Consider the following 20,284-nt stretch of genomic DNA (forward strand, 5'->3'; position numbering starts at 1 on the left):
AGCTTGCTAGCTGGAAAGATTGGCTGTAGCGTAACTGTCCTGACAGTTTTTAAGAGATCGGGTTTTTTGTTCCAACTCAAAGGGTCAGAGTTACAAGAGCTAGCTTTGATCTGATTGAGGTCGAGTCCATAGTAGGGTCTCCAGGCTCTGACAGCTGTCCTATACGGTGTGATGATACCTACCTGCCCAGCTAGGTTCCTGAGGCGGATTTTCAGAGGAAAAGCCATCACTCATCCTTGAAGCTAATAGTCTTCTGTGAATAGAATACAATTCCCAAGTCCCAGTGCCACCTCAGCTGCCTGAAGATGCTACGTGCTGCGTTGGAACTCTGCTTTTTCCTAGGGCCTTTGTACCAGAAAATTTCCAGGTAGATTTAGTCCATAGAGACAACAAGTAATCCTTTTTCCTACAAGCAACAAAAGCTTTATTTCTTTTCTTTTCTTTTCTTTTTTTTTTTTTAGATTTTATTTATTTATTTGACAGGCAGAGTTCCAGACAATGAGAGAGAGAGAGAGAGAGAGAGAGAGGTCTTCCTTCCGTTGGTTCACTCCCCAAGTGGCTGCGACTGCCAGAGCTATGCCGATCTGAAGCCAGGAGCCAGGTGCTTCTCCTGGTCTCCCATGGGGTGCAGGGCCCAACCACTTGGGCCATCCTCCACTGCTTTCCAAGGCCACAGCAGAGAGCTGGAGAGGAAGAGGAGCAACTGGGACTAGAACCGGCGCCCATATGGGATGCCAGCACTGCAGGCGAAGGGTTAACCTAGTGCAACACGGCACCAGGCCCAACAATAAAAACTTTCAAAAAGTCACCTGCTGAATATGAAGAAAAAGATTTATTTATGAACGATGGATCGTTCCTCCCTCTGTGGTGTGTGTCATGCACACTGCTTAGAAGTGCTAGAAAAGAGGACCCGGCTCAAACTGAACGACCTTTGTAACCAACCACCTACTGACGTACAAGAGGCAGTGGAAGCAGTTCCATTCAGAGAACTTTTTGCATGCCTGTGGTGGATCAGTTATCAACAAGAAAATGTTAGTGTAACCACGGGCAGTTTAAAACCCCCAAAAAAGTGCTCTTTCAGGATTTTTCAAGAATGCAGTATTATGAGCTGCAGTCACCGTGTTGTACAATAGATCTCGTGAACTTACTCCTCCTATCTGCACTTTTGTAACTTTTGGCTGCTCTCTCCCCGGTCCCCTCCCCTGTATTGCTGCAGCCCCTGGTAACTACCACACTGTTCAGCCTAAAACAGCAGGAAAGCCTGTCATCCGTAACAACACGGATCGGTCTGCAGGATATTATGTTAAGTGACATAAGCCAAGCACAGAAGGACAAAAACCGCATGGTCTGTCTCATATGTGGAATCTAAAAAAGTTTATCTCATGATCAGTAACTTTAAGAAGCTATGGGGCCGGCACTGTGGCATAGCAGGTAGAGCTGCCACCTGCAGTGCCGGCATCCCATATGGACACTGGTTCAAGTCCCAACTGCTTCACTTCCGAACCAGCTCTCAGCTATGGCCTGGGAAAGCAGTAGAAGATGGCTCAAGTCCTTGGACCCCTGCACCCATGTGGGAGACCCAGAAGAAGCTCCCGGCTCCTGGCTTCAGATCAGCACAGCTCTGGCCATTGTGGCTAATTGGGAAGTGAACCAGCAGATGGAAGGAAAAATGGAATTAAAAGATCAGTTTATTTTAGCACAAAAAAATTTTGAAGCTCATGCTGGTTTTTTTTTTTTTAAGATTTTATTTATTTATTTATTTGAGAGGTAGAATGACAGACAGTGAGAGGGAGAGACACAGAGAAAGGTCTTCCTTCCGTTGGTTCACTCCCCAAATGGCTGCAACAGCTGGAGCTACGCCGATTTTTTTTGAGATCATGTATAATGGGTTTAGAAAGTAAGATATGTGAATTGACTGTAAACCATGGGACATGTCAGTTGGTCAGCTGAGTCGGAAACATGTGGTGACACAGCTGTGATGAAACCGGTTAGTCACTGGCCCTCCTGCAGGCCATGGGCCCCCGGCCTTCCCCGGGATGGCTCTGCTGTCATTTAGCATTCCTCTTGTCATTCTTTATGTGGAACCATCATCTGATGACTGGGCTCTAGATGTCTCAGATACAGCCTGGAGAGATGAAATATAAGTTTTCTTATGAACCAACTCTGTAAGCCATGTGGTTAGAAAAATCTCCCACCAGGGTTAATGTTTTGGATTATGTTTTGACTGCCATAGGATACACTGTGACTGTTTAGAAGCTCCCTGATGTCAATGAACTAGAACTAAAATTGGCCAGTTGCCTTCCCCCTTGCAGCTGTCCTCACTTGTCTTTAGAGCTGGGGAAAAGAAACATCCAGCACAGCCATGAAGTGACTTGGCCTCCTGATCTAGGACTAGAGCAGGGGTCACTGCTGAGTGTCCCTTCCCAGCACCGGTGCCTAACTGAGCTGCCAGTGTGGTGGCACAGGAGAGGCCTGGACTCATGCACTGGTCAGACATCTGCGCTCCTGAGGATCTTCTCGCTGCTGCTCATTGGCTAGCTGGATTGTCGCATTTGAAATGGCCTTCCATGGTGAGGAAGGAAATGTTGCTTGGAGGCCCCGAAGCTGGTGTGCCCCCTGGCCAGCTGGCCCTCCTGGGTTTTCTCCCTCACTCCTCCTCCTGGCTACTGATTCTCAGTGTGGCACTTTCTCTAGGCCACCATAGGTGGCCCATTTTCCCTCTTTGTTTCTGCCTTTTATTTTTCTAGGCTAATCTCTACCCAATCTTCTGTATCTTTAACCCCCAAAACCTGAGGTTAGATGACATCATTACTGTATAGGAGCTGGGTTTCTGACCCTGGCATTTGGATCGAAACAATACAGATGTGCTGCAGCAGGCTCCTCTGCCGCTTTGATGCTTCTCTGACCTTGCCCTCCCCAGATGGTGGCTTTTGTACCCTTCCTTCTCTGGCTGCATCAGTGTAGTACAACCGCAGGAAGTAGCTGAAGGTTCAGAATCTGTTTCGGACATGGACCCCTGTATCAGTGAACCATACGGCATCTCCTTGACATATCATCGGATACGAGACAAAACGTGACTTTTACTGTGCCTTTGATGTCTCAGAAACCATGTAGGCACTTTCTATTTCCCATCTTATTTAACCTTTCTACTAGTACATAAGGTAGGTTTTGCTACCCCATTTTTATACAGGAAAACATTAAAGCCCAGAAAGGGAAAGTGACTTGTCCTGGGTTACTTCGTGTAGTCAGAGTCCAGTCTGCACTAACTTAAATATTTTGGGCGTTTGTTACATACTAGGGAGTTACTCTAAAACGCTTTATATATCTGAACTCATTAAGCCTCACAACAATCTTATTGGGTAAGTATTATTATCATTTCCATTTTGCAGATGAAGAAAATGAGTCTCAGAGAAGTGAGGTAACTTCCCCAAGGCTACACAGCTGGTGGGTGGAGGACTAAGGCTTGAACTCTGGCAGCCTGTCTCAGTTGTCCATGTTCTTTCTTTTTTTTTTTTTTTTTTTTTTTTTTTTTTGACATGCAGAGTGGACAGTGAGAGAGAGAGACAGAGAGAAAGGTCTTCCTTTTCCATTGGTTCGTCCCCCAAATGGCTGCTGCAGCCGGTGTGCTGCGGCCGGTGCACTGCACTGATCCGAAGCCAGGAGCCAGGTGCTTCTGGTCTCCCATACGGGTGCAGGGCCCAAGGACTTGGGCCATCCTCCACTGCACTCCTGGGCCACAGCAGAGAGCTGGAGTGGAAGAGGAGCAGCCAGGACAACATCTGGTGCCCTGACCGGGACTAGAACCCGGGGTGCCGGCACCACAGGCGGAGGATTAGCCTAGTGAGCTGCGGCGCCGGCCAGTTGTCCATGTTCTTAACCACAGTGGAGTCTGGTATCCTTTTGAACTTAGGTCCACAACACATTTTGTAACACCAGTTAGCCTCGCTTCACCGAGATGACTGTCCCTTTTAGTTAACTAAGAGGCCAGCTCTTCGTACGGGTCCTCGTGAAACCAGGCCTTCGCTGAATAGGCCACAGACTCAATCTCAGCTCCCAAAGCAGATGTATTTTGCACAGTCACCAGGAGCTAGAACAAGGCATTTGTCCCCTTGAATCCATAGTCAGGACCTCATCAACTAGGCCATTCCTGGACTCTGTGCCAAAGCTAAGTTTCAGTCTTCGGAAATTCTAACCTCTTACACAATTTACATTTTGCCATTCTTTATCAGCCAAACAGAATCATCACTGAATTATTGTCCTCCTTCTCATAGGAGGACAGCATGTGGACACCCCAGTCTTCTCTCAGGCTGTTCCAAAGCCCTAGAAAATCTGGGATTAATCTTTCTCACCCAGCTTGAACACTTTCTTCTGCCTTTATGACCTCAGACAGGACCGGGCACTCTCTCTCCTGAAGTCTACCTTTCTCCTCTGCCGGACATTGGGTGTCTTTCCCTGGGTGCTTCTGTAAACTGAAGTGTTAACCACTTTCTCATCAGCCCTGTTTTTCCTTCTTTAAGGCCCTCATAAAATCTGGCTTTCCAGCTCTTGATTCCACTTGGCCTCCCGATGAAAGTCCTTCTTACTTTCTCACCTGTGTCTTCTTATCCAGGCGGGTCTAGCTCACAAAGGCAGACTGGGTGGAGGCTGATCCTTCCCACACCTCGCAGGCTTCTCTGTCTTCACCACCTCGGGCTCTGACTTTGGCTCCTCTCCCCAGTGGAGGAGGTGAGTTTCAGTTGCTGTGCAGAGCCTTGGTGCCATGTATCCTCAGCTGATGAATGATTTTTTACACCCAAACAAATTATTGGAAAAGCTGATTAAATCTCTATTGTGTTTTTAAAAAACAATGATATCTATGATTAAGTTTAATAAGAAATTTAAAGATTGATACAAAATATTAAATTCATCAAAAGCTATAAAATAAGCCAGACAGGGTAAAGGATTGCAAATCAGGACTTTTGTTGGGTTTTGTCCCCGCCTTGAAACTGAATGTCAGTCTGATTGTCAAGATTTTTTTTTCCCCAAAATTGGACTTAAAAACTCCACTACCACCAGCTGCTTCGAGTTTTTTCCTCTTTTGGAAGCCCCCTGTATGCCACTCTGGCTGGAGGTCTCTGACACTAATAAATCTTGCTTTTCAATCTCAAAACAGTTATAAAATAATATTTTTTAATGAATGGAGAGTGTACGCTGGATTGTTGGGTATGGTTGTAGGATTAAATGGCAAATGTCATGAGAGAGGCTGATTTTACCTGACCAGGTATTGGATAATCTCAACATTAATAGAAATACTATTTTTTCCTTAATCAGGTAGCTGGTACTGGTGCTGTGGCACAGCAGGCTAAGCTACTGCCTGTGACGCCAGTGTCCCATATGAGTGCCAGTTTGAGTCCCAGCTGCTCCTTTTCTGATCCAGCTCCCTGCTAATATGCCTGGGAAAGCAGAAGATGGCCCAAGTAGTTGGGCCCCTGCCACCCGCATGGGAGACCCAGATGGAATTCTAGGCTCCTGGCTTTGGTCTGGCCCAGCCCTAGCTCTTGTGGCTATTTGGGGAGTGAACCAGCAGATAAAAGTTCTTTTTCTGTGTGTCTCTCTCCCTCTCTTTGTAACTCTGCCTTTCAAATAAACAAAAAATAAATCTTAATAAAAATTCAGGTAGCTGTCTGAACCCCTGGAAAAGTCCCTGCACAAAGGACACAGACCGCCGGCGCCGTAGCTCACTAGGCTAATCCTCCACCTTGCGGCGCCGGCACACCGGGTTCTAGTCCCGGTCGGGGCGCCGGATTCTGTCCCGGTTGCCCCTCTTCCAGGCCAGCTCTCTGCTGTGGCCAGGGAGTGCAGTGGAGGATGGCCCAAGTGCTTGGGCCCTGCACCCCATGGGAGACCAGGAAAAAGCACCTGGATCCTGGCTCCTGCCATCGGATCAGCGCGGTGCGCCGGCTGCAGCGGCGGCCATTGGAGGGTGAACCAATGGCAAAGGAAGACCTTTCTCTCTGTCTCTCTCTCTCACTGTCCACTCTGCCTGTCCAAAAAAAAAAAAAAAAAAAAAAGGACACAGACCATGTACCAGCTCTACATCTGAGATACAGCTAAACTGTCCAAGCCCTGCATATTCTGCTACTTTGGAAAACCTAAGCTGCCATGATTAGCAGAAGCTCTGTATTGTGTTGTAAATAAACTACTATTCAGCCAAAACGAAGTACAACAAAACATTCCATCAATCTTTTTTAAAGATTTATTTATTTATTGAAAAGGCAGAATTATAGAGAGGCAGAGAGAGAGAGGTCTTCCATCCACTGGTTCACTCCCAAGATGGTCACAATGGCCAGAGTTGGGCAGATCTGAAGCCAAGAGCCAGGAGCTTTTTCCATGCCTCCCACATGGGTGCAAGAGCCCAAGGACTTGGGCCATCTTCTACTGCTTTCCCAGGCCATAGCAGAGAGCTGGATCGGAAGTGAAGCAGCTCAGACTTGAACTGGTGTCCATATGGGATGCCAGCACCTCAGGCAGTGGCTTTACCCACTACACCACAGCGCGGGCCCCCATTCTATCAATCTTAACTCACATAAATGATACTGCTTTCCTCACCTTTCTTCAGCTCATAATCCTGCTAGTAATTATTCATACTAGTAGTCACAAGAATGAAATATAACAAAAAAAGAAAGGCAATTGTCTGTTAGAGCAAACTACAAATTGCATAGCTAGGCTATAAACCTATGCTACAGAAGACTCAGAGCCACTTGTGACGCATTGCTGTTAAGCTAACTACATTGGCATGATCAAAGGAGTGGCTTCCCAAGAGGACACCAGCAACCATCTCGAGCTCTCTCACGGGAACATAGTATGTTATTAGGTTGGGAGCTAATATCACAACAATGGCAGTTCTATCCAAATTGATCTATGCAATTCAAATCTCTGTATCCTCAAATCCTTGGGAACTCCAGAAACATCCCCTCGTTGCACCTTTCTTATAATTTGTGCAAATGGTTACCACAAAGAAAAAACCTTGTAGATGTGGAAAAAATAAAAAGAAAGGAGTCAAAGCATGCTACCAAAAAAAAAAAAAAATCATCAAATCACAAAGGAAAACACAAGAGAGGAACAGAGGAGCCACAGAACAACAGAAAACAACAAAATGGCAATAGTTGAGTCCTTACCTTTCAGCAATTACTTTAGACTAAATTCTACAATCAAAAGACATAGAGTGGCTGAATGAATTCTTAAAAAGAACGAGAAAGATACAACAGTGTGCTACCTACAAGAGATTCACTTTAGCTTTAAGAACACATATAGGTCAGGCCGGCACTGTGGCTCACTTGGTTAATCCTCCACTTGCAGCGCCGGCATCCTATATGGGCGCTGGGCTCTAGTCCCGGTTGCTCCTCTTCCAGTCCAGCTCTCTACTGTGGCCCAGGAGGGCAGTGAAGGATGGCCCAAGTGCTCGGGCCCCTGCACCCAACCCCCATAGGAGACCAGGAGGAAGCTCCTGGCTTCAGATCGGTGCAGCGCTGGCCGTAGCGGCTATTTGGGGGGTGAAGCAACAGAAGGAAGACCTTTCTCTCTGTCTCTCTCTCACTGTCTATCTGTCAAATAAATGAGAAAAAGAAAGAACACATATAGACTGAAAAGGAAGCAATGGAGAAAGATAGTCTATGCAGATGGTAACAGAAAGTGAGGGTGGGCTATACTTATATCAGACAAAATAGATGTTGGCTAAAAATTGCCACAAGAGACAAAGAATGTCATCCTATAATGCTGAAGGACACAATTCTTCAAGAGGTCTAATAATTGAAAATATAAATGCATCAATGTGGGAGCACCTAACTATATAAAGCCAATAATAGCAGAACTAATGGTATAAATAGACAGCAATAAAATAGTAGTAGATGACTCCAATACTACACTTTGAATGATAGATAGGCTATCCAGAAAGAAGATCAATGAACAAACAGTGGAGTTCAATAGCACAATATACTGAATAGACCTAGCAGATATACGTAGAAAGTTGCAGAAGCAGAATACGCACCCTGTTTAAGTGCACTTGGATCTTTTCTACAGAATAAATCTTAAGTCAGGTAACAAAACTGGCTTTTTAATTTTTTTTGTTGTTTGTTTATTGGGACCGTTGTTGTGGCATAGAAGGTAAAGCCACCACCTGTGAGTCTGGCTTCCCATCTGTGTGCTGGTTTGTGCCCTGGCCGCTCTACTTCCAACCAGCTCCCTGATAATGGCCTGGGAAAAGCAGCAGAGGATGGTCCAAGTGCACTCACTGGGAGACCCAGAAGAAGCTCCTGGTTTCTGGCTTCTGGTTTCAGATTGGCCCAGCACAGGCCATTGTGGTCATCTGGGAAGTGACCAGCAGATGGATTCTCTCCCTCTCCCTCTGCCTCTGCCTCTCTGTGGCTCTGCCTTTCAAATAAATACATAAATCTTTTTAAGAAAAAATATGGAATGGTGACATCCCAGGTGGTGACTTAACCACTGTGCCAAATGCCTTCCATGGTAAAACAAGTCTTAATAATTTTAATAATTTTGAAATCATATCAAGTATCTTTTTTGACCACAATGGTTTGAAAATAGAAATGAATAACAGGGAATATTGGAAAATTCACAAGTATGTGGAAATTAAACAACATTCTGCAGCACTCAAGTGATCAAAATAGAATTCAAAAAAGAGTAAAAAATATCTTGATACAAATGAAAATGGAAACACAACATAACCAAAATGATGGGCTGCAACAAAAAGCAGTTCCAAGAAGGTGATTTATAGCAATAAATGCCTATATCAGGAAAAAAAGAAAAATCTCTAACAACCTAACTTTAAGCCTCAAGGAACTAGAAAAAGAACAAACTAAGCCCAAAGTTACCAAGAGAGGGGCATTAATAAAGATTAGAGCAGAAATAAATGAAATGGAGACTAAGTGAACAGTAGAAAACGAAGAATTGAAACTAAGATTTGGTTTTCTGAAAAGCTAAAGACAATTGGCAAACCTTTATATAGTCTTCAGAAAAGAGAAAAGACTCTAAATAAAATCAGAAATGAAGAGGAAACATTACAACCAATGCCACAGAAATAAAAGGATCATAGGGGTTACCATTAATAATTACATACCAAAAAATTGAATAACTGAAAGAAATGGATGAACTCTTAGAAATGTATAACCTACCAAGACTGAAGAACAAAAAATGGAAAATTTGAACAGATCAATTATGAGTAAAAAGAATTAATAATCCAAAACCTCCCAACAAAGCAAAGCCTATGACCAGATTGACCAGATGGTGTCAATGTGAAAATGTGAACTCTATCAAACATTTAAAGAATTAACATCAGGGCGGCAATGCGGTTCACTAGGCTAATCCTCTGCCTGCGGCACCGGAACACCGGGTTCTAGTCCCGTTCGTGGCGCCGGATTCTGTTCCGGTTGCCCCTCTTCCAGGCCAGCTCTCTGCTATGGCCGGGGAGTGCAGTGGAGGATGGCCCAAGTGCTTGGGCCCTGCACCCCATGGGAGACCAGGAGAAGCACCTGGCTCCTGGCTTCGGATTGGCACAGCGCGCTGGTTGTAGCGGCCATTTTGGGGGTGAACCAATGGAAGGAAGACCTTTCTCTTTGTCTATGTCTCTCACTGTCTAACTCTGCCTGTCAAAAAATAAAGAACACAGGCAATGGCAAGTGTTGGGGAGGGTGTGAAAAAATTGGGACCCTCATACATTGTGAGCGGAAATGTAAAATAGTACAGCTGCTTTGTAAAACCATTTGGGAGTTCCTCAAAAATTGTTAAATATATAGTTATAATTTTACCCATCAGTTCTACTCCTAGATTTATCCACAAGAGAAATGAATGTGGTCACAAAAACTTGAACACAAATGTCTATTTAATGTTTGTTTATTTAAGAGGCAGAGACAGACATGAAGAGAGAACTCCCACCCACTAGTTCAGTTCTCAAGTACTAGAGCCCTGTCTAAAGCCAGGAGCCAGGAATTTAATCCACTCCTCCCACACGGGCGACAGGAACCCAACTACTTGAACCATTACCTGCTGCCTCCCAGAATGCACATTAGCAGGCATCAGGAGCGGAACCAGGACTTGAACATAGGCACTCTGATACGTGATGCAAGTATCCCAACCAGCATCTTAACCTTTCGACCAATGCCTGCCCCCTAAATATTACTAATGACATACTTTACAACACCCATAACAGATGAATAGATAAATAAAATATGGTATATCCAAAAGTGGAGTATTTTTCAGCCATAAGAAGGAATGAAACACTATTACATGCTAGAACAGAAAAGAACTTTGAAAACATTATGATAAGTGAAAAAAGTCATTTGCAAAAGACTATGTTGGCCGGCACCGCGGCTCACTAGGTTAATCCTCCACCTAGCGGCACCAGCACACCGGGTTCTAGTCCCAGTCGGGGCACCGGATTCTGTCCCGGTTGCCCCTCTTCCAGGCCAGCTCTCTGCTGTGGCCAGGGAAGGCAGTGGAGGATGGCCCAAGTGCTTGGGCCCTGCACCCCATGGGAGACCAGGAGAAACACCTGGCTCCTGCCTTCGGATCAGCGCGGTGCGCCGGCCGCAGTGCGCCAGCCATGGCAGCCATTGGAGGGTGAACCAGTGGCAAAAGGAAGACCTTTCTCTCTGTCTCTCTCTCTCATTATCCACTCTGCCTGTCAAAAAAAAAAAAAAAAAAAAAAAAAAAGACTATGTTATATGCTTCTATTTATGTGAAATATTCAGAATAAGCAAATCCGTAGAGACAGAAAGTAGATTAGTGTTTGATGGAGGCTAAGGAGAGGGCAGAGGTATAGGACGTCTTTTGGGGTTGATGAATGTGTTGTGGAATTAGTTGTGATGGTTGTAAAACCTTGTGAAAATACTAGAAATCACTCAATTGTACTCTTTCAGGAGGTAAATTTATGTTATGTGAATTATATCTTAAAGAAAAATTGAGCAATTGCAAGGTGAGATTCTAGGACCTGGAATTCTGCAGTGACTCCTGTTAGAGGAGTAAATTGAGAGAGTTCAAGGTGAGAGTAGTGACCTGTAGCCTAGGGCAGAATCGCTGAAGTTCAAAGAAGGGAGCATCTTAGGAACCATGAGCCAAGGAGGACTTCACAGGGCAAAGGAGCTTCAGAGGCAGTGTGTGCTAGAGCACGCTGAAGGGATAAATACCATGGGGACACAGCTTAGAAATTACTAGAAGCATTGAGGATAGAAGACTTAGCAGCAGTGTTTAGGCTAAATCTTTAGGATAGGGACCGGCTCTGTGGCACAGTGGGTTAAAGCCCTGGCCTGAAGCGCCAACATCCCATATGGGCGCCGGTTCTAGTGTCAGCTGCTCCTCTTCTGATCCAGCTCTCTGCTATGGCCTGGGAAGGCAATAGAAGATGGCCCAAGTCCTTGGGCCCCTGCACCCGCGTGGGAGGCCCGGAAGAAGCTCCTGGCTCCTCGTGCAGCTCCAGTCATTGCGGCCATCTGGAGAGTGAACCAGCGGATGGAGGATCTCTCTGTCTCTGTCTCTGTTTCTCTCTGTAACTCTATCTTTAAAAAAAAAGAAAAAAAAAAACTAAGTCTTTAGGCTAAATTCCAGATCACCAAGTGTAATATCCCGGCTTAAGAGAATGAGAAGCACTTACTCTGTATTGTCCAATTAATCCAGGCATCTTCTCCTCCAGGAATACTTCGTGGCCTGCTTTGCCTGACTTCCATCCCCTCTCTGTACATTTCTAAAACGCTAAGCTTACCTATATCACTGCCCTTATGCTAGAATAAAAGTTGCTTTTATAGTTGTTTCCCCAACCGAGTAGGAGTCCAATGGCCAGGGATAATGTTTTCCTCATCTGGTAACCCACAGGGCCTGACCCTTGTCAAGAGCTCAGTAAACGTTTGTTGAACTAAGGAAGGAATGAAGACATTACAGGAATGTTCATTCATGACAGGAAGATGTATTTCTTTTAAATTTTTATCTATTTGAAATGCAAAGAGACAGACATTTCCTGCCTGCTGGTTCACTCTCCAACTGCCCACAAGAGCTGAGGTTGAGCCAGGCTGAAGCTAGGAGCTCAGAACTCAGTGTGGGTCTCACCCAGGGGTGACAAGAACTCAACTATTGGAGCTATCATTGGCTGCCTCATAGGATGCACATCAACAGGAAGCTGGAATAGGAAGCAAAGCCAGGATTTGAACCTAGGGACTCTGGTATGGGATGTTGGTATCCCAAGGGGCGTCTTAATTGTTGTGCCAAATGCCCACCTCAGCAAGATCTACTGATTCAATATGTGCAGTTGACCCTGCAGGTCATGGTAGATTCCATACCTGTGGAGTCAACCAACCAGGATCTGAAATATTTGAAAAAAGAAATGAATCTATACTGAACATACACAGATCTTTTTTTTTCTTGTCATTGTTCCCTAAACATTATAGTATAACAAGTATTTATATAGCATGGGAACTGTATTAGGTATTATTATAGGTAGCCTAGAGATGGTTTAAAGTATACAGAAAGATTGCAAAGGTTTTATGAAAATAAGGGACTTGAGCAATCATGGATTTTGACATCTGGTTCAAGGGATCCTAGAACCAATCCTGCGTGGATACCGGGGGAGGGATGACTGTATATGTGTTACATTTTTTCATAAAATGAAGAGACTCACTATTTTTAATCATTTGTAACACCTCTGTGTTTGATGTGATGCCTTTGTCCTGCGTGCGATGTATCCTGCATTTGTTTAATGTTATCAGGCCCACTCCTACCACACTAAAACTGCTTGAGGTCAGGGACTCCGTGCCATGGTTATTTTGTTCCTGTTTTCCCTCAGCCTCCAGCACACTGGCTTCTGTGCAGTAGATGCTCAGTCATGATTTATTCATTTAAATGTAGTTGAACAGGTTTAGGAAAAGCTGGCTTGGAAAAGAGCCTCAGCTTTCTTCAGATAAGGTGCAGGACTGGTGAGGGAAGGCTGCTGCTGTGTGTGGCAGTAAAGTTGGTACAGGCCACCCTGCCATCTGTGGAGACATCATCTGGCATGCTCTAGAAACGTTAGTGGTGGAGGACTCAGGAGTTACTGATCCTGCTGCCTCCATCAAGCTTGAACACCTGAGGACGTCCATTTTTATTAGATGTCTCGAATCTTTGACTAGAGATTAAAATTCTACTGTTTAACGATATCCTTAGCAAGAAAGCGCATATCAAGGGGAGTCTTCACTAGCAATCTGCATCCCAGGCTGATTCCAGAGGATCACCTTTCCCATCTTTTCTCTCCTTTTTTTTTTTTTTTCCCCCAAAAGAAAAGAGATACCTGAAAGCCAACCACGAGCAAGTCAGTGTGTTTTTTGAATATCCGGTGAGTATCATGGCTGTTTCAGATGGGGCTTAGTGCTTGCTGTTAATATTCCCCTTTGTTTGAGGAGCAAGAAATTCATGATAGTGGTGGGTTTGACAGCAGAAATTCTTCTTCTTTCAAGCTCCTTATGATGAATAGTGCAGTAAGGGATCTGAAACCCAAATTAATCCAGTGACCTAAGCTCAGTGATGTGAAGTTTATATATAACTCATAGAAAAGAATTGCTGTAGCTTTTTCTAGAAAAAGCGGAAGCATAGTTCCACAATTTTCTTATTTCATTTTGGCATCTGTGACAATACATGTAGATCTATCTCATTCATTTAACAGCATCATTGTTTTCCATTATATTGATTACCCTTAATTTATTTAACCAGCTTCCTCTTGATGAATGATTAAAATCATTTCAATGTTTTGCTATGAATAAATGGCCGTGAATGAACACTATTATACTCTTACATGTAGTTTAGTCCATTTGTGTGAATTTATCTAATGAGTTTTCTAGAAGTGGGTTGGCTGAGCCAAAAGGAAAACACATTAAAAATTATGATACCTATTGCCAAATTGCTCAGTAAAAAGATGATACCCATTTATATTTCTACCCAGAGTTGAGGTTGCCCTTATCTCCACATTTCCTGCCAAGCTGGTTATTAACCTCAATCATTTTCATCCTTATCAGGCTTTTAGATGAAAATTACATTTTATTGTCTATATCTCCTTATTTTTAAATGAGATTGATAATCTTTTCATGTTGATTAACTGTTTATTTCTTTTATGGAAATTTCCTATTAATGACTTCTACTGAGTTCCTATTGGATTGTTCATTTTTACTTGTGAATAAGGAACTCATAAAAAGATATATATATATATATATTTAAAGATTTATTTATTTATTTATCTAAAAGGCAGAGTTACAGAGAGGCAGAGGTAGAGAGAGAGGTCTTCCATCTGCTAGTCCATTCCCCAAGTGACCGCAATGGCCGGAGCTATGGCAATCCACAGCCAGGAGCCAGGAGTTTCCTTGAGGTCTCCCATGTGGGTTCAGGGGCCCAGGGACTCAGGCCATCTTCCACTGATTTCCCAGGCCTTGGCAGAGAGCTGGATCAGAAGTGGAGCAGCTGGGACTCAAACCAGCACCCATATGGGATGCTGGCACTGTAGGTGGCAGCTTTACCCACTAAGCCACAGTGCTGGACCCAATAAATATATATTCTTATTTTCCCACTTTTTTATACCATGAGCTTACTTCAAAACATTCATGAAAAATGAGTGTTATGAAAAAACTATGCATGGACTTCAAAAATTTTTATGCCAAAATACTTATCTTTTCATTCTATTTTCTGCAAACTATTTGGAAGTACCATTGTACTCTTAGTCTTAAAAATATATCCTGGGGCCAGCGCTGTGGCTCACTAGGCTAATCCTCTGCTTTGCGGCCCTGGCACACCGGGTTCTAGTCCCGGTTGGGGCGCCGGATTCTGTCCCGGTTGCCCCTCTTCCAGGCCAGCTCTCTGCTATGGCCAGGGAGTGCAGTGGAGGATGGCCCAAGTGCTTGGGCCCTGCACCCCATGGGAGACCAGGATAAGTACCTGGCTCCTGCCATCGGATCAGCGCCGTGTGCCGACCGCGGCAGCCATTGGAGGGTGAACCAACGGCAAAAAGAAGACCTTTCTCTCTGTCTCTCTCTCTCACTGCCTAACTCTGCCTGTCAAAAAATATATATATCTTGAAGATGTTTTCATAATTATGAAATATTTTATAATCATAATTTCATAATAGCATTTCCTTTTTTCAGCTGTATAGTATTTCCTTTTTGGATTTAGCATAGTTTATTTAAGTTGCTTATAAATTTAGAGTCTTTTTCATTATTTTACCATTAAAAACCATCATTTTAACTTATCTAATCTTCAGCTCTTTTGTCTATAAAATAGACGTCATAATGTTCAGTTACATGATAACCAGGGTAGTAAGTGGTTGTGAAAACATTAGTTCTCTTTCTCCAAGAAACTGTTAATCTCTTGGGAAAAGGGCACCTTCTCATTCCTCTCTGTATTCACAGCTCCTGTCACATTGTTTGGCACATACCTGGCATTCAGTAAACATATGCTGAGTATTGAAGATTAAGCAGACTTGACTGATTCTTATGTATTTAACAGTCACTTTATTTCCCTCTCCCTGCTCGTTGCTCATTTTCCTGTTTTTCTGATTTCTTCTACTGTGGCTCCCATTCCTCTTCCCAAACCCTAGTTATTGGTTACTCCTCTGCATATCCTTGGTCTTCTGTTCTGTTCCCTTGTTTAGCCTCTGTCAGGTATCACTGCCCAGTATCACTGCCCAAAGAAATACATAAATACCCAAATCAAAATCTACCACCTCTATCATGTTTAAATGTCAGTGTCCTTGCCAAAAGAATTAACACTAAGGAATCAAAATCAAGGAGATGTTCTACATTCTTGACATACTGCTTTTAGCTTGACATTTAAGAGTAGAACACTCTAGTTGCCAAGTTAATAAAGAAATACTGGTACTTCTAGCCGGCGCCGCGGCTTACTAGGGTAATCCTCCGCCTTGCGGCGCCGGCACACCGGGTTATAGTCCTTGTCGGGGCGCCGGATTCTGTCCCGGTTGCTTCTCTTCCAGGCCAGCTCTCTGCTGTGGCCAGGGAGTGCAGTGGAGGATGGCCTGCTTTAGTAAGGCCACTTCTCAAAAGGTCATTGGGTCCAAGTATCCGAGCCATCGGAACATGTAAATCAAGAAATTTGGAGTATGAGGATTGGCATTATGGTGCAAAGAGTTAATCCACTGCGTGGGACACTGGCATCCCATGTGAGAAAGCTGGTTCAATCCCAGCTGCTCCACTTCTGATCCAGCTCCATGCTAATGTGCCTGGGAAAGCAGCAGAGGATGACCCAAGTGCTTGGGCCCCTGCCAGCTATGCGGGAGACCAGGATGGAGCTCCTGGCTCCTAGCTTCAGCCTGGGCCAGCCCTGACTGTTGTGGCCATTTGGGGAGTGAACCAGCAGATGGAAGATTCTCTCTATCTCTATCACTCCTCTCTCTGTTGCTCTGCCTTTCAAATAAATAAATAATTTTTAAAAAAAAAAGAAAGAAATTCAGAGTATCTTATGATCAGGAAAACTGTTTCTACAGTAGAATAATATACCTTCAAAAGGGCCCTTAGAAATCATTTCATTCCAGCTCCATTCAAGACAGACTTATGGACTTCCCCAGTATACATTCTAATTCTTTTTCTAACTCCACTAGCTCAATATAGGGCTCTGAATAGAGCAAGGCTTGAGAAATACTATAAGGCTTGATTGATTATTAATTGGAAAATTGTTGAGAAACAACAAGGAAATATTAATTTTAGATTGGGTCTCTCTAAGCTATTTGACCAGATTCTCTTCCCTAGGGAAATAGTCCTTGGGCAGGGCTTCACTGGTTAGTTTATCTGACTTCCTGAGCCAAGATTCATGTTTAACCCGAGACAAATGGCTTTAATTCTCCAAGAGAAGAACTTTGATGCCCTTGCAAGGCAAGGCCAAGCAAGATTCTTCATGCTTGAGCAATAATTCTACTCCAGACCTGCAGGTGGCTTTATTTTCTTTCGGTCTTATAGATGAAGGAGGTGGGGAAAAAAAAAAACCCTGTCCTCAGGGAGTTATTGGTCTTATTCTCCTGCTTTTCATGAGCTCTTGTATTCCAACTTTGACATTTTAGGAAAAACAGTTAACTCGAAGGTAGACATATGATCCTGTCAACATCTGGAGGTCAGGAATGAAGAAGTAGACAAGTTTCCATCTTCACTCATAAAATAATAATTTAGATATTGGCTGCAATTATTCAGACCCTCTTAGGGCAGTTAGAGGCCAAGTGATCCTCCACTGCTGACTAACCAGAGCAGGAACGTTTGAAAGAAAATGCTGCACTTTTGGCATCTGACTGCTTCAGCATTGAAAGCAGCACATAAAGGCACAAGAAATTGAATCTTCCAGGCTAAGAAAACTTTCATTAGAGAGTTCTGGAGTCGAGCTAATACAAATGACAGCCTTGCCTACTCTTTAGGTTTGAGGAGGACCTTAGGGGCCAGAGACTAAGATGAAACTGAAGGATTTCTAATATATAAGAATTGAAAGCATTTGGAAGGATGCACAGGCAGAATAAGGCTCAAAGGATATAGTACAATCCTAACTCTGCCAGCAACTGTGAGGGCTTAGACAGATAACCTCAATACCTCGATCTCTTCATCCTCAAAAATGATCACCTAGTACGTACTTCATTGGTTATTTTGAGGATTAAATGAGTTGCTATATGCAAAATTCTTCTTAGAACAGTGCCACACACATGGTCAGCACTCAATAGGTGTAAACTTTTGTTGTTGATTTGATTATCATCATTGTCATCAGTCACATCCATGAACAAAAAACTCTAATGGGGCAGAGATCTGAGGGCACCTCAAAATATTTGTTTAAAAAAAATGCAATTAACTATAAATTTTTTTGGTACAAAAAATTTTGAAATACATGCCTATAAGGAGTTTACAAAAAGTTCATGGAAAATGTATACAATAAAAAAGCATGGATTTCAGAATTCTTTTGTACCAGAATAAACTTATCTTTTCATTCCATTTTTCCACAAACGTTTCTAAGTCCCTTCATAGATTCTGCCCCCAAAGAAGTCCCATGGAGAGCAACCTTGCCATTTTTGAATTCTCTAGGCCTCACTGGGCCTCAAGGAAAAGTAGGAACTTGGACACTTCTTTCCTCCCTCCCTCTGATGGGGACCCTTTTTTCCCATTCATGGAGGGGTCTAGGTCTTTTTTGTTAACCCTGGGAAGTGAGGGGCAGCTATCTATCAACCCAATTTTGAGTTGTCTTTTATTCCTCTAATTGTACTTGTTTTTTTGTTTTGTTTTGTTTTGTTTTTGCTCACAGAATAATACCATCAAGACCTCAAAATATAATGCTTTTAACTTCCTGCCCCTGAACCTATTTGAACAGTTCCAGAGACTTGCAAATGCTTACTTCCTCATTTTGCTATTCCTACAGGTATTGCATTAGGGGGCCTTATCCATAGAGTGTTTTATCAGCCTCTCTGGGGTCAAGTAGTATTCTCAGCCCTTCTCCTCCCTGAACTGCCTTCTGTCTTAAGACAACAGGCAGATGGGTGGCTGGAGTCCCAGGCCAGTCCCCTAGAGCATTGTGAGCAGGATTAACCAGTGTGAACCCAGCCTCTACAATAGGAAAGAGACAGGGACGCCACTCCCAAGGAATGGGAGCTCCTTATCATGGCTCAGCTTGACCCCAGGAGGCCACAGTCTCTTCATCCCAACCCCAGCTGCCATCTTGCTCCTCCTCCTTGTCCCAGCCTCCTTTACAGGAAGTTGACGTGCAGGAGTGCTGAGGAAGGGGAGTGTTTTAGAGTATAAGTGTGCCAGCACAAGGAGAGGAAGCAGGGCAGGGCAGGTCCCCAAACAGAGCCACAGGTCATCTCCCCAGGAGCTGCAGGGGTGTGGGAGAGGATGTAGTTTTCCCACATCCACTCTTACCGCCCTAAAATCATCATCATGGGAGAAATGACTGTTTACAGAGATGGTGGAGTTCAGGACAGACAGCCTTTTCTTCTTTTATCTTCCCCTGGGAAATGCTTACTTGTATTTTGGGAATTATCTAAAGGCTACGGCAGTGGAAAGCAACTGGGATAGTTGGATTTCTTATGAACCCATGGAGGTGAAGATGGTGGCAGGACTGGAGATTTGGGGGAAATATACTATCCTTCAAACTTTCTAACCCAAGATTCTCTCCCTTCTCTCACAGCTGATTCCCCAGATCTCTTCCTTGCCATGGTACACAACTGTGATACCACTCGTGGTGGTGCTGTCCATAACAGGCGTGAAAGACGCCATCGACGACATGGTGAAGTGGCTTCCTGGGCTTTCCTCCCTGTACTGAGTCAGGCTGTGGGGCCTGGAGGACTTCCCAGAACTATGTAGTGCTAAGAAGAAGCACTGAATGGAAAGAGATTTCTCTTCTTAGTTTTCTTGTCTACCCTAGGGGAAAGTGTATTTCCCTTGGGCCTAACCTTGGTGCTCTGTGCATGACCAGAAAGGGAGGGTGTGAGGCCTTCCTCTGCCCACAGCCACCACTTTTTGCCTCTCTTCCAGGCCTCCTCCCCTCTCTCCTACCATAACCCCCTTTTCCTCCACTGTCCTCTTAGCTTTCTCTTCCTTCTTCCTCTGTTCCACTCTCTCCCATTTGTGTTTCTTTTCCCTTCATTCCTTTGTCCCCTGCTCCCTCTTTCTCCTGTTCTTCCTCTTCTCTTCTCCTCTCTCTACATATCCTTTCTTCTCTCTGCATTTCCCAATTTCTCTTTCCAACTTTCAGTTCTATGAGGTATGCATGCACAGCTAGGAACCCTCTGATTTTAGAAACACAAGCAGAGGCCAATACCTTTCCTGGCCTTGGAAAAAGAAAGTGGCTCATGGTGAGTGTTGTGTGGCTTCCCCTCTGCTTCTTCCAACAGGCCAGCATAGACGTTGAAGGTGCAGACCCAGTACTATGCATAGGATTATACCTGAATAACACACCTGATTATAGCTGAACTTATCATCCTGAATACTAGTGGGACTCAGGAAGCCAATCCTGTGACCTTTGCATTTTCCCTAAGAGAGTCCTACTGATGTTGCCAGGAGAGATTTGTAGACCAAAATACCAAAGCATGTGCTCCTCTAAATCCTTAACTCTAACGCTTTATACCCAGGCCTAGCACCTGTGATGCACAACTTAGATGTGCAAAATGGAACTTTATCATTCTGTATCTGAATTCACTCCAGTTTGTAGCCACACACATATGTCTCCCCCTGCCCTCCCCCAACCCTTTCAGTGAGAACAGAACTGGTTGAGAACTCATCACTTTAGGGTAAATATTCAGAAGATTTTA

The 20,284-nt window shown here is 44.0% G+C and overlaps 1 protein-coding gene across 1 annotated transcript in view; it reads left to right on the top strand.

The window, feature by feature from the left end:
* Positions 1 to 20,284, top strand: part of LOC100345551 (phospholipid-transporting ATPase FetA) — a 114,268-nt gene that overhangs the window by 38,928 nt on the left and 55,056 nt on the right. Inside the window, exons 5-7 of the mRNA XM_008270096.5 lie at positions 13,293 to 13,348; positions 18,280 to 18,393; positions 19,162 to 19,260. Of these exons, the coding sequence (XP_008268318.3) occupies positions 13,293 to 13,348; positions 18,280 to 18,393; positions 19,162 to 19,260 (269 nt within the window). The remainder of the gene's footprint in view (positions 1 to 13,292; positions 13,349 to 18,279; positions 18,394 to 19,161; positions 19,261 to 20,284) is intronic.

The sequence above is a fragment of the Oryctolagus cuniculus genome, chromosome 1, assembly GCF_051225735.1.
Source record: "Oryctolagus cuniculus isolate XC-2025 breed Fujian yellow rabbit chromosome 1, ASM5122573v1, whole genome shotgun sequence".
In the NCBI taxonomy this organism is placed as follows: Eukaryota; Metazoa; Chordata; class Mammalia; order Lagomorpha; family Leporidae; genus Oryctolagus; species Oryctolagus cuniculus.